General features: G+C 34.1%; 1 protein-coding gene across 3 annotated transcripts in view; it reads left to right on the top strand.

Moving 5' to 3' along the window:
* The window catches only part of tanc1b (tetratricopeptide repeat, ankyrin repeat and coiled-coil containing 1b), a 166,418-nt gene extending 150,914 nt beyond the window's left edge, over nt 1–15,504 (top strand). For 2 of the 3 annotated variants that reach the window (XM_055216271.2, XM_073854757.1), the window contains 9 exons: nt 1,320–1,453; nt 1,538–1,661; nt 2,054–2,229; nt 3,915–4,047; nt 7,424–7,453; nt 7,572–7,663; nt 9,326–9,472; nt 10,044–10,144; nt 11,419–15,504. In XM_055216271.2, the coding sequence (XP_055072246.2) occupies nt 1,320–1,453; nt 1,538–1,661; nt 2,054–2,229; nt 3,915–4,047; nt 7,424–7,453; nt 7,572–7,663; nt 9,326–9,472; nt 10,044–10,144; nt 11,419–12,694 (2,213 nt within the window). In that variant the 3' untranslated portion in view covers nt 12,695–15,504. The remainder of the gene's footprint in view (nt 1–1,319; nt 1,454–1,537; nt 1,662–2,053; nt 2,230–3,914; nt 4,048–7,423; nt 7,454–7,571; nt 7,664–9,325; nt 9,473–10,043; nt 10,145–11,418) is intronic. The other variant, XM_055216272.2, reaches the window with a different exon arrangement.

Consider the following 15,504-nt stretch of genomic DNA (forward strand, 5'->3'; position numbering starts at 1 on the left):
TGTAAAAACCATACTAAAGTCTCAAAATCAAATTCCGAGATAATGAAAATCAGAGTCTGATTTTAGCCATTCGTATCATCAAAATATTCAAGATATTTTCAAGCCTACCAAAAAAGTTGCTAAGAGCTGCAGACATATTTCAAAATGATGCTATGTTTTAGTCAACAAGACACTGATTAAGATGACAACATTGGTTTTAGTATCTTACACACCCAACTTAGAAACCGAAAAAAACATTTGATGAAACATTTCTATGGAAAAACATGATACATTTCCATACATTTGCGGGAGACTGTCTTTTGGCAGCGTGAAAACAATACCAGAAAAACAAGTCGCTCAACCCTGTGCAACAATGTAAAAGGTCCGTGTTGCAACTAACCCCATGTTAGTTTTTGCCCCGCGCACCCCTACACTGTAAAAAAGATTTGTTGGTTCAACTTCGTCTTCATGCTGCCTTAAAATTATTTTGAATTAATTCAACTTAAAACAAAAAAAGTTATCAACAAAATACCCTGTTTTCCCATGTTTAAATCCATCTTACAGAATTCAACAGAGAAAAAAAACACAGAATTGATTTAGTTTGGTTCTTAATAAGTTTGCAGGAAAAACAGACACAGATTTGAGTAAAGAAAAATGTGTAGAAGAGGGTTGAGTGTTCTTGTTTCGATGTTTGATTCGTGAAGTTTTTCTACTAATGACCTAGTCGTCTTCTCCAAATGGATGCTGTGTAGATGTGTAGTGGTCTGATCCTTTAATCTTGTTCAGGTGAAACTGTGGAGAGATACATTAGTCATCCTGATGTCCTACATGACCCTTCATTCTGTCTCTGAATGTTCTGGACACAGCAGGTTCAGTCTTTTAGATAAATTAGTGATCCATTAATGTCCTTATTACTTGGTGGAGAGAGTTTTAAAAAGAACAGCTGTAATGTTGCAGACATTTGTCTTATTTTAAGAAGTGAAGGTTTGTTTGTATGTTTAATGTGTTCTGTTGAAGTGCTACTATTATTCTGTATTTTTATGTGGTTTTCCTTTTTGTAAAATTAAACTTGTTGCTGAAGAATATTCAGCGACAGGGATGCACCGATATATCGGTCTATAATCGGTACCGGCAGATAAAAGCTAATTATCCTACTATCGTACGATTGCTTTACAGCTGATTTTCAGAATACAATGAAAACAGAATAGCAAGTTCTAGGATTTTATGACATAACGATTTGAAACAAAGATTAAAAATCAAAACTATCCATACCTATCGGTATTGGCACAGATATTTGTATTGATGCATCTCTAATTTTCATTTTGTTTCTCTTCACACAGCTCTGACGGCGGCCGCAGGACGAGGAAAGTTGGAGGTGTGTAGTTTACTGTTGGAGCGGGAGGCGCAGGTGCAGCAGGTGAACAGAAGAGGGGCGTGTGCGCTCTTCTGCGCAGTCCGTCAGGGACACTGGCAGGTACCAGAACACCTGAATGATTTAAACAAACATCCGCCAATCACGTCTCACAAGTGTTTAATGAAGAAACTCTTTCATTGTCAGATTGCAGATCTGTTATTGCAACACGGCGCCGATGTGAACGTCAGCGATAAACAGGGTCGCACTTTACTGATGGTCGCAGCTTGCGAGGGACATCTAAGTACTGCTGACTTTCTGTTATCTAAAGGTGAGAGACTTCCAGATGAAACCAGTTTAAATGTTAGGTGATGAATTCTCAATCCCAGTTTCTCATTCTGAAACAGACCTCTCTATAATAAATGCAAAACATAAAGTGTGCAGAAAATTCAAAGCAAGTAGAAAAAGTGTTTTGCAAGTAAATTATAAATAAAATTATAAATAATTGAAAGACTCTTGTTTCAATTTGGATTCCAGGAATGATTTCTATTCCTTAAATTTTCCATAACAAATATTTTCATAACAACTTAGTTGTGAATTTGCATCTGTAACTTATTTAAGATGTTGCTGATGTAGTTAATCGAACTGATTATTTCATTTATATAATACATTTATTTATTAATACAGACGTCTAGTGAAATGAATTTAATTTGTTTTTCCCAGGTGCTTCTTTAACATCAGTGGATAAGGAGGGGTTAACTCCTCTCAGCTGGGCGTGTTTAAAAGGACATAAGAATATCGTTCAGTTTTTGGTGGAGAAGGGTGCGGTTATTGAACACTCGGACAAGAACGGCCGCACTCCTCTGGACCTGGCAGCTTTTTATGGCGATGCAGACATTGTAAGTCATTCAGATCTCTGATATATGTGACCCTGGGCCACAAAAAACAGTCATAAGGGTCAATTTTTTTAAATTGAAATTTATAGATCATCTGAAAGTTGAATAAAGCTTTCCAATGATGTATAGTTAGGGTGGACAATATTTGGCTGTGATCATAGACTGCAGAAAATATGGATGTAGTGTCTATGACATCACCCATAGGTTTGTGAAAAGCATTTTTTAAGCTAAAGGTACCATAATCCCGTTTTTTTTTTCATATTTTGGTCTGATTATTATTATTTTGATAAAATTCTTAATCCAAAACAATAATCCAGTTTTTTATCCTGATTATTTTGGTAAAAATAGGAATCCCGGTTATTTTACCCACATTTTTAATCCTGGTTATTTTGGTAAAAATCATTATCTTGATTATTTTGGTCAAATTTTTAATCCAGATTATTATATGTTGTAAAACCATAATCCCGTTTTTTTTTTATCATAATCCTTATTATTTTGCTAAAAATCATAATCCCGATTATGGTGGTTAAATTCTTAATTTAGATTATTATTATTATTTGTAAAAACCATAATCCCCCCCCCCCCGATTATTTAGGTATAAATGGCAATCCAAATTATTTTGCCCACATTCTTAATTGTTTTTTTTTTCATAATCCCAATTATTTTGTTCAAATTCGTAATAATTTTTGTAAAAATCATAATCCTGTTTATTTTGGTTAAAATCGCAATCCCAAATATTTTGTAAAAAAAAACGCGATTTTGAAATATATACTTGAGAGATTTTTTTTCTCAGAAATAATTTAAAAAATTCTAATTTATATTTTTTATGTTCTATCATGAGAAAATACTTTCTCTCAAAACTTTATTTTTTAGTCTCAAATATTATTATTTTTTGCTATTGGTATGAAAACTTTTTCTCTCAAATATTTTTTTTTCTCATGAAATGCTTCTTTGCTATCAGTGTGATAACTTTTTCTTTCAAATAGTTTTATTTCTCTCAGATCATTTAATTTATCGCATGAAATAAAGACACATATCTTGCTCCATAGTCACTTAAGATGCGCAATGATACGATGAACCAACCGCAGATGCTTTGCCATATTGCTGGTGACACCAATCTTGCAACATAATAGTTTGTCACAATAATTACACTTAGCTTTGTCTTTTTCTGATTTGGCAAAATGCAGCCACACTTTATTGTGCTTTCCATCACGGTCCATTGCGCAAACTGATATTTATATCTGATTTTTGTGCAGATGATGTAAAAAATAATGTGACCGTGCGGTCCAGAATTGCTAAGTGGAATTGAAATTGTAATTTTATAACAAGGATCCTTTCTTTTGGATCAGAATTGGAATTGAAATACAATTCCCAACCCTACGTGCAACTGGTTTTGTGATCCAGGGTCATATTTATTTGTGAAAGGTCGTGCGTTTTATCGCCAGTGAACACATACTGATCAAATGTTTACCTTGTAATGCCCTTTAAAGTCACTACTAAATGCATAAATGTAAATGTATGTCATCTATTCAGATGAGTGCTTTACATTGGAGTTTTCTGTGTTGATTTCTATTATAGTATATTCAATATTCTGTGTGGTGTGTCCAGATTAAATTCAGTATTGACTAAGACCAGAGTGAGTTAACTTCAGTTGATGTTATTGTAAGTGTTGTGTGATGTGTGTACAGGTGCATTATCTGGTTGAGAAGGGCGCTGTGATTGAACACGTGGACTACAGTGGCATGCGAGCCCTGGATCGAGCCATCGGCTGCAGGAACACATCTGTAGTGCTCACGTTACTCAAGAAAGGAGCTAAGCTAGGTGAGATCATCTTTATAATAAATCACTTTCATCATATGCACCTATATAACAAAATATAGGAATAAATAGCAGAATATAGCTTGATTCAGATGGTAATTGTTTCTCAGAAGGATATCTGTAAAAATAAATCCTCACTGATAAAAGTCTCACGTGTGGTTAATCACATGATCATGACACAGATACTTGGTTTTTATGTTAATATGTGTATGTACAAATTAAAATTTAAAAATTGTATTAAACACCCTGTTGCTGCTATGATAATGAGCCATTTCAAACGTTTTCATGATTTTCTTCTCTTTATTTTTGTGTTTCTCTTTTATGAAAGTTTGTTCCTATAAATAATTTTCATCATTTATGTTGTTGAGGGTGTCACTCTTTAAAATGCATACTAAGAAAATTTTTCGTCTGATCCCGATTTAATGCAAAATGCAAGTTACCAGATGGTAGGGCTGCTCATTTATGGGAAAAATCATAATCCAGATTATTTTGGTCAAATTCTTAATTCAGATTATTATTATTTTTTTATTGTTGTTGTTAAAAACCATAATCCCAATTTTTTTTATCCTGATTATTTTGTGCAAATTCGTAATCCTGATGATTTTTTTGTAAAAATCATAATCATTATTATTTTGGTAAAAATTATTATCCCAATTATTTTGGTAAAAATTATTATCCCAATTATTTTGGTAAAAATCGCAATCCTGATTATTTTGGTATAAACCACAATCACAATATTTTTTTAAATATCATGATCCTGGTTATTTTGATTAAAATCCTTATTTTAGTCAAATTTGTAATCCCGATTTTTTTCCCTTTTGAAATTGTAATCGTTTTTTTTTTTAATAAAAAATAATCCTGTTTTTTTATCGTAATCCAGATTATTTTAGTCAAATTCGTATCCCCCAGTGGGCGTGTCAAAATCATAATCCCGACTTTTTTTTAAAAATCATAATCCTGGTTATTTTGTTAAAAATCATAATCCCGATTATTTTTTAAAAATCATAATCCCGATTATTTTGTTAAAAATCATAATCCAGATTATTTTGTTAAAAATCATAATCCCGGTTATTTTGGTAAAATCATCTTGATTATTTTGGTCAAATTCTTAATCATAATTATTATTGTTATTATTTAAAAAAAAACATAATCCCGATTTTTTTTTCATAATCCCGATTATTTCAGTATGGTTACAGCCCCAGGCTCTTGGGAAGCAACACAAAGGACACAAAACTAGAATAGACAAACAAAATAACATTAATTGAATTACAAACAAGTAAAAATAAGAAAATGTTAAACATCATTGCTGCTCCAGCCTCCAGTGCCGGTTGCCAAAGAGAGAGAGCGTGGAAAACTGACCAGGGTTTAAAATGGCTTCTTTCAGGTGATACCATTCAGCCAGTTGATGTCAATGAGCCTTCACTTAACTAAAACAAATAACAAATTAGAACAGAAAAACAAAATACAAACCTAAGACATAACATGGTAAAAATCATAATTACGGTTATTTTGCTGAAAATCATAATCCTGGTTATTTTGGCACAAATCGTTATCACGGTTATTTTGGTCAAATTCTTAATCCAAAATATTATTTTTTTTTTAAATTAATACAGTCCCGTTCATATTCATAATCCCGATTTTTTATTTTCTATTTGCAAAAAATCATAATCCTGATTATTTTGGTCAAATTCTTAATCCAGATTATAATTATTATTTTGTAAAAACCATAATCCCAATTTTTTTATCCTGATTATTTTGTTAAAAATCGCAATCCCCATTATTTTGCCCACATTCTTAATCCTTTTTTCCAATTTATAATCCCGATTATTTTGGTCAAATTCATAATCCTGATTTTTTTTTTAAATCATAATCCCAATTATTTTGCGAAAAAAATGCAATCCTGATTATTTTGTTAAAAAAACACAATCACAATAATTTTTTGGATTTTTTTTTGTAAATATTGTGATCCTGGTTATTTTTATTAATATCCTAATCCCGGTTATTTTAGTCAAATTCGTAATCCGTTTTTTCCCCTTCGAAATTGTAGTCCCGTTTTGTTTTTTTTCATTTTTAATCATAATCCTTTTATGTGTAAAAATTGTAATCCAGATTATTTTAGTCAAATTCGTATCCCCGTTTTTTTCCCAAAATCATAATCCTGATTATTTAACACTGTGACTTTACTCAGTGACTTTGGAAACAAGCATTTATTTTTCCTTTTTACTAAGTGTAGAACATGTATATTTATAAAATTCAGGAGGGACTTTTAAAGACAAAAGATGATTTCTTTGTCTTTAGAGGGAGCTACTTGTACTTTACTCAATTCAATGCATTTGTAGTTTTTTTGCAATAGGTCACACGTGTCAAAGCAATTGCGCCTTCAGAAGTGGCTTACAAACAGATCAATCCAGTGGCACGCAATTCATATTTTAAATGTGAGGGAAAGTTTTGCCTCAATTCACTCGTGCTGATAATAATTGTTTTACCTCGATTATCTTGTTTTTGTAATTGGAAAATCAAAACGATTAATTGCACAGCCCTACCTTACGGTGCTTTTCAGCAGTCTACAGGGAGAACAAAATGATTTTTGCATTGATCCCCTTTTATAAACTCAGAGACTACCCCGTGTAAATGTTAAACATACTTTTCATCCCCATGAGAATTGATAACTGTCTGAAGAGGCTAATGCCACCTCAACACACTGTTATTTTTGTGAACCTGTTTTAATAAGTAAAGAAATCAAGATCAAAGAAAGATTTTATGAAATTGATCACTTTGAACTGAACTGATTTTAGTAGCATGAATAATAAATAACAGGAACACACCTGTGTCAGTTTAACCAAATGATTTAGTAAATCTCTACGTCATCAGAAGGATTTTATTATAACAGACACTCCTTATAAAACTCAAGATTATTGATTTGTTTATCTGATGATTTGATATATGAATACACACACAGAGATTGATGTTCAACACTTTCCTCACCTGTATATTTACCTCTGGTATATTTGCTTACTATGTATTTCATCTTTCCCCAAAAAAGATAAATGGTGCTGATGATGGACTTATGACCCTTACGAAAATTAACCATGTTTTTTGTAATAAAAGTGTTTTTTTGTGTGTGTATTGATTTCTATTAGCAAAACCATGGTTTTACTACACTAACCATGGTTAACTTTCATAAGTGAAGTCCAGATTGCTCACCTGCACCCAGTCAACGATAAAGAGAAATAAAGACCTGAGCTCTTCGTCTTTGGTTATCTCTTTGGGAATATCATGGACTCTTTTGCTGTGACTGGTTTATTTTCTCTTTGCATGTTTCTTTCCATTTTTTCATCCTTCTTTCTCTTTCACCTGCTTTCACTAAAACCCTCATAAGGCTACAGAACTTCACCTTATGATCGAACAGGTACTTTCTTTAGGTAACTTTATCTCATGCCAATTACAGTACATATATTTCTGCTCATCCGTGTTCTTCTGAAACACTGTTTTAAGTAACTTTTCTCTTTTCTCTCCGGGTATCCAAGGTAACGCAGCCTGGGCCATGGCCACATCCAAACCCGATATCCTCATTATTCTCCTGCAGAAACTTATGGAGGAAGGCAATCTACTGTATAAAGTAAGGATGATGGTCAAAGTTAAGGACAGTGGTTCTCAATCCAGTTCTTCTGATGATCAGAGTCAGGTTTGTTAGAAAAGAGAGACATGATTTGTCACTGGGAACAGGATTGGAAACCACTAGTGTAAGATCTTTTATCTTTCTAGAAGTTGAGTGGCTAAATACTTTATCATTTTGATCCGCTGTGTAAAGCTTACAGAGGGCAGATGGGTGATTCTCACGAAATCCAAACTTAAAAGGTGTCCAGCATCAGATTTTTTTTAAAAGCCCTTTAAGCCAATTTTTTGCACATATAAGATTAAGGTCTGAACTTACTATGACCATTATTTTTAGAGTATTTAAAAAATATTTCCTATAGAATTATTTACATATTTTAGATTATCATTATTTAAAAATGATCATTACCGCAACATTATATTACATTAAATATATGCATTTACAAACTTGTGTTTCGGTAATGACAACTTAAAAAAATTTCAACTTTTATCTGGAGAGAAAAAATGTCAGTCAATTTTGTCCCTTCCAGCATTTTCCTTGAGGGCTTAAACAATGATTGAAAATTGTTGCGGAGGATGAGAAAATTGGTCTTGGACACATTTATATTCCTTATTATTGTCTCTACATTACCAATGATCACCAAATACCACATGTTTCTTTACTGTAAATGCTTATAGTATAACATGCACTGAAGCTTTTTATTTTTTAGATTTTTTAATTATAATATTTCCATGTCAAAGAACCCAAATCCAGTCATGGACACGTTGCAGTAATGAACATTTTCCCCTTAAATGTGGAAAAAACAACAAAATTGGTTTGTAGGATGTCATTTGAAATGATGTGCAAAATAATACATGAAGAGATGTTTGTAACTGGATGCTTCTTATTTTGATACTCTTTAGGGGGTCGCACACCGGATGTGCAGCGCCGTTCTAAAAAAATCTAACACATTGCTTTCTATGAGTATACGCACACCGGCGCCGACAGGTGGCGCCCAGCTATGACTCAGGAAGTTGCTCAAATCCCTGTCGCACCACATAGTTTAATATTAAATAACATCATATTTGTCCCAAATCGTTAGCGATTAACATTGGCTGCTAACGTATATTTTGAAGTAGACGCTATCTATGTGCACTTCCGGTGTATGATACCTCAGAGTTGTCCTAGACGCGACGCGGCACTGCGTGTCCGGTGTGCGACCCCCTTTACTTTGCATTTACTTCTTCATCAAAATGTTTCATGACACCTCATAAGTCTAATTTCGTGAGAATCACCCAGATGTGTTTCTCAAACAAAAAGTATAAGAGGAGCTCATATGCCTCTAAATGCAACCAATAAGATAATGAGATTAACTGAGTGCCCGTATTATATGTTCATCAAATACTTTTGCTTAAAATCCACTTAGCCCCGGCCTCAGGTCTTTCAGATATACAGAAGAGTCCAATAAGAGTCTGATTAAAAAAATTCATTTACAAGAAAATATGTCAGTTGCACTGAGCGGATTTTGCAAATATAATTTTACACTTCAGTAGATGAATGTACTGTATTTGTTGAGCAGTATGGTAAAGTATGTATGAAAGTGTGATTTGTCCAGATGTAAAGATTGATTGATCTTCCTCTGTTCTTTATACTTGTCTTATATTTCTGTTTCTCTCTCCTCTCCAGAGAGGGAAGATGAAGGAGGCGGCTCAGAGGTATCAGTACGCATTGAGAAAGTTTCCCAGAGAGGGTTTCGGTGATGAACTCAAGGCTTTTAAGGAGCTCCGGGTGTCTTTGTATCTCAATCTGTCTCGCTGTCGCCGGAAAACTAACGTAAGTAACCTTTCATCTTACATCTGCTTCAGAAACTTTACTTCATGTTCAACATTTTCAAGCACACTGCTCAGTAGAAATCCTTGCTTATGCTTATCATTTGATTTTTAAAGAGGTTAAATTACTCTTGGATGTTGATGGATGTCATAAAATGATGAACTAAACATTAAAGACTACCTTGAAAAGTTCTTTTAGTACAGGTTACGTGTCAAATGATTTGAGTTTTTCCACTGCTTAAAATGCCAGACACAGCAAGATAAGAAAGACAGAAATTGCTGAAAGGTCTTGAATTGATTCCCGCTGTATTCAGAAGTAATGACTTGGCTGGTAAAGGACTCGTGACACAATAGAGAGCCAATTTCCTTTCTGTGTCCTTGATCGATCACATCAGGGGGAAACGTCAGAAACAGAGTTCATTAATTAAATAACCCATCATTTCAACTCATTCACAAGTACTCGGTTGTCCTGCGGTGTGAATCTAAATTCAGCACCTGTGCTTGCGTTCATGATTGACTTTCATTTGGTTTGGTCGTTCATTGTGTCTCTCCTGATGTTCACTGCATTGCTGTAGGACTTTGGCATGGCTGAGGAGTTCGCAACGAAGGCTCTGGAGCTCAAACCCAAATCGTACGAGGCGTATTACGCTCGAGCCCGCGCCAAACGAAGCAGCAGGTTAGTTGAACAATATATTGTCAAAACTGTCAAAAAATTAATCACATACAAAATAAAAGTTGGTTTTTGCATAAAATATGAGTGTGCACTGTGGATAACTATTTTGTATATATAAATACACACATATGCATGTATTTGAGAAACATTTACATGTGTGTGTATATATATTCAAATTTTGATATATTTTAGTTTTTATTATAAATAAAAAAATACATAAATAATAAAATATAAAATATATATACATGTGTGTGTATTTATATATACATAATAATTACACACACATATATATATATATGCAAACACAAACTTTTATTTTGTATGTGATTAATCATGATTAATCTTTTAAGAGCAAAACCTATTGAGCTGACATGTTATTTAAAGGAATTAACGTGTATCATTTATAGAGTAAAATCCCCAAAATAAATTGTCCTATAAAAAACAAGACTGTTAAGTTGTAATATTTTAGAGTAGGGTTGTATAACGATTAATCGCAACTAATCGCTTGCAGAATAAACATTGTTTACATCATATATGTTTGTGTACTGTGTATAACATTTATGTATATATAAATGCTAGGGCTGTCAAAATTACAGTGCCAATAACGCATTAACGTAAATTCATCCCAAACAATTATTTTATTAACGTGCAATTAGGCAACAAGCGGTGTCAGTTTGACGCTTACCTAGCACGTTGTTGGATAAATTTAGACGCAGCCTTAGACAGTAAACTTTGCTGACTCTTTCACCAATAATAAAAGCATCCAATTTAAAATGTTAAATTAAGGTTAATTTTAAAACGGATAAATATGTGTGATTAAGTTGCAATTCATCATGAGTTAACTCATGACGACCATGCGATTAATCTAGATTAAATATTTTAATAGATTGGCAATCCTAATAAATATACACATAAGCATATATTTAAGTTATATTTTCATTACATTTAGATAATTTATATTTATAAATACTTAATCTATTAAAAAAATCTTAAAATTATATATGTATGTGTGTGTGTGTGTGTGTGTGTGTGTGTGTGTGTGTGTATTTATATATACATAATTATTATACACTGTACACACACATTTATGATGTAAACAAATTTGTATTGGTACTTTTTAATTTTATTCTGCAAACGATTGGTTGCGATTAATCGTTATGCAGCCCTATTTAAGAGTGACCAAAAAATAAGTGTTCATCTTTTCATTGTTCTTACATGGCAACATTTTCTCTCTATATTGTCCTAAACACTTTTTGTCTATCTCTGTGTGTGTACAGACAGTTCACTGCGGCGTTAGCCGACTTGCATGAAGCCTCCAAACTCTGTCCAAATAACCGTGAGATCTGTCGTCTGCTGGCCCGCGTGGAAGAAGAGTGTAAACAAATGCAGCAAGCTCAGATCAAACAAACAAACCCGACGGCTCCGGATCAGGAATGCTGCGAACCGGAGGACGATGACGAAATGACGGAGCGCAGCCTGGGACGCGACGTCGACGAAGACGACGAGGAGGCTTCTGAGGGCTGGTCGCAAAACATTTACTCCCTCAATCGGACTGTGACGGATTCTAACGGTCAACAGTCGGGCCGTTCGGTTTCACCCCCTCACAGGCAAAGCCTTCGACACCAGCACAGAGAGTCTGTGGCTCAGAAGAGTTTCAGCAAACACGCCCAGATTGTCAAAACCAACCAGCACCACGGCTCTTTACAGGCAGGATCTACACGACCCCCAAATACCAAGACCCAATCGCAGTATGCGCCCTCCAGTCCGATCCCAAGCCGGCACATATCTAGCGTGCTGAAAGCGGGTCCGGGTATCGACATCAGCCCTCTGCCGACCAGCAGCGACGACGCAGGACGATCGAGCCGTCGTGAAATCGAAGATCACCACCTCGTGCCGGTTCGCTCCTCCAAGACGCAAGAGCGAATCTCAGCTCAGTCTTTGGAGGGGATGGTGCTCTCCACGGCCACCGGAGACTCGAGAAAGGACTGGAATCACGGGCCGGGTTCACAGACCAGCAGCATGCGCGTCTCCAGCTCCACCAGCAGTCTGGCGTCCAGCAGCAGCTTATCCGACGGTGGAAAGTCACAAGGCCCGGACGTGCGAACCAAAACCGTCTCGGACAAACCTAAGATCGGCCAGGGATGCTCTAAACCGAGGCCGTTTATGGGGATCATGGACAAAACGGCTCGCTTTCAACAGCCGCCACCGAGTCATCCGCCGATATCTCGTGGTTGGCAGAGTCAATCTACGGAAGGGCTGGTCGGCCACAGCGTCTCGTCTACTGGTGTGAACTGCGAACTCGCGTACGCCAAACCACCCGGCGCTTTCAAAACTCCGTCCCTGAGCGTTCAGCACAACGGCAGTCTGCACACGAAAGAGTTTGACAAGTTTTGCCCAACCGCCGCCTGTCACAAAGACTCCAAACCATCTGTAGGACTGGCTCATTCCTTTACAGACAGTACGGCCAAACAAGCCGGCCTCGCTCGAGAAAACCCCAACATTCATGTAGCCTCAATGAAACCAAAGAGATCCTTTATAGAGTCAAATGTTTAAGGTGTATTTCATATGCAACAGATACACACGTCAACAGCTGTTAAGCTTTTTAGTAGTGGAGCTTTATGGGTTTTCCTGATAAATATATACACAGTATATACACAACTGGTGAAAAGTTTAGGATCACTTGACTTAATTGTTTCTCATGATCTTACAAAGCTTTTGATTTGCATAAATGCTTGAAATTAGAAATATTGACTGTGCCAAAATATTTCTTTCATTACAAAAATGACTTTCAAGAAAACATTTTCTTAGTATTTTTGTTTTGTTTTCAGTAAAAATATCTCAAAAAATTTAAATTAAGATGCTTTGTCTTGATGAGCAAAACCACCCAAGAAAATAGTCTAGTTTTTAGACCCAAAATATCAAATTTAAGTGATTTTGTGCATAAAACAAGCAAAAAAATTTGCCAATGGGAAAAGCAAAAAAAAAAATATTGAAAATTTTTCTTAAACACTAAATTAAAGAAAAAATTAAGAAAATTTTGCTTACCCCATTGGCAGTTTTTTTGCTTGTTTTATTTAATTTTTACTGAAAACAAGAAAAAATACTAAGAATTTTTTTCTTGAAAATCATTTTTTGCAGTGTGAACTATTAGTTTTTATAATTGCAAACTTCCACACTGAAAAAAAAATGTCAAGAAAAAATTATTAGTATTTTTGTTTTGTTTTCAGTAAAAATATCTAAAAACTCTTAAATTAAGATGCTTTTTCTTGATGTGCAAACCACGACCCAAGAAATTAAGTCTAGTTTTTAGACCAAAAGTATCAAATTTAAGTGATTTTGTGCATAAAACAAGCAAATCTGCCAATGGGGTAAGCAAAAAAAATTGAAAATTTTTCTTAAACACTTAATTCAAGAAAAAATAGCTTACCTCGTTGGCAGATTTTTTTGCCTAGTATTTTTGTTTTGTTTTCAGTAAAAATATCTAAAAATTCTTAAATTAAGATGCTTTTTCTTGATGTGCAAACCACGACCCAAGAAATTAAGTCTAGTTTTTAGACCAAAAATATCAAATTTAAGTGATTTTTTTGCATAAAACGAGCAAAAAAATCTGCCAATGGGGTAAGCAAAAAAATATTGAAAATTTTTCTTAAAAACTTAATTCAAGAAAAAATAGCTTACCTCATTGGCAGATTTTTTTGCTTAGTATTTTTGTCTTGTTTTCGGTAAAAATAAAATAAGATTTTTTTCTTGAAAATAATTTTTTGCAGTGTGAACTATTAGTTTTTATAAATGCAAACTTCCACACTGCAAAAAATGATTTTCAAGAAAAAAATGTAACATTCTAAAATTCTTAAATTAAGATGCTTTTTCTTGATGAGCAAAATGATCAAGAAAATCTAGTTTTTTGCCCAAAAATATCATATTTAAGTGATTTTGTGCATAAAACTGGCAAGAAAGTGTGTCAATGGGGAAAGCAAATTTTTCTTGAATTTTTCACAACAATTTAGTGTTTAAGAAAAATGTTCAAGATTTTTTGCTTACCCCATTGGCAGATGTTTTTGCTTGTTTTATGGCACAAAATCACTTAAATTTGATATTTTGGTCTAAACACTAGACTTTCTTTATGAGCAAAACAACCCAAGAAAATAAAAGCATCTTAATTTAAGAATTTTTTGATATTTTTACTGAAAACAAGACAAAAATACTAAATGTTTTCTTGAAAGTCATTTTTTGCAGTGTACAAACTGTGCCAAAATATTTCTTTAATTACAAAACATTGTACTATTAGTTTTTATAATTACAAACTTCCATAGTTTAAATATTAAAATGATAAAGTTATATAAAAACTAGGAGTTTTGTATGAAGCCAAACTGAAGTCACTTTTTATAATTTTGAGTTGTTTTCTGCTTTCCTTCATTGTCTGCTTTGTTCAAATTTGCAGATGTTTGTATTTGTCTATAAGCTTTAAATCTGTGAAGATCGTGAGAAACATAAATACAGTCGAGCTTGTCCAAACTTCTGATTTATTTACACAAAATCAACACAAGACTAACAACCTTTTTTATTAGACACAGCACATTTATACTCTGAAGTTCAGACTCAGTAAAACGGATATTAATCTGCCAAGCAGGTACAGCTCACTAATACTGATAAAACACAGACAGCAGACGACTCTGGGCCGGATCGGTGCCTGAACTGCTGACTTCAGGATGGATCTGGTGCAGATCCGGCCCAGAGTTGTCTGCAGTCTGTGAATATGAATGCGTTTTAAACCCTTAAAAAGGGTTGATGACATCTTCACCAGAGCTGCTGATTTACTGTCAGATCATCTTTGGGCTCGTGAGGAGCTTCATGTTGACCAGCGTTCCTCTTATAATACAGATCTGACTCTTTAACAGTGTACATATATTGTCACAGTGTGTATTGTTTGTGTTCGATCTTTTCCATGCATTTTTGGATGGTTACTAAAGAAAAACTGTACCTGGGTTTGTATGTTTGTATATTTGAATTTGCTCTTCAGTGTTGAAGTCTATTCTTTCCTTGTACCTGCTTGTTGTTCCTGTCTAGATTAATTTATTTACGGCTTTGTTTTTGGCGACTGTAAAGCAATATATTTTATATAGTTATTTTTGCACAGCTACTTAAAAGAGAAATACAAATGGGAGGCTAAGTGTGAGTGCACGATACAGATAAAAGATTTAGAGAAATGATATAAAGATAATGATGTTAGATGAGCAGCAGGTATTTTTTAATGTGTATACAGTGTATATTTTTTTCTGCAACTGTTGCCTCATTCTGTGAACTGTACAATCTGTTATTATATACTGTATCAAAAATAAATTTCTGCCATGATCCACCTAAAA

Source organism: Misgurnus anguillicaudatus, chromosome 17, assembly GCF_027580225.2.
Source record: "Misgurnus anguillicaudatus chromosome 17, ASM2758022v2, whole genome shotgun sequence".
Lineage (NCBI taxonomy): Eukaryota > Metazoa > Chordata > Actinopteri > Cypriniformes > Cobitidae > Misgurnus > Misgurnus anguillicaudatus.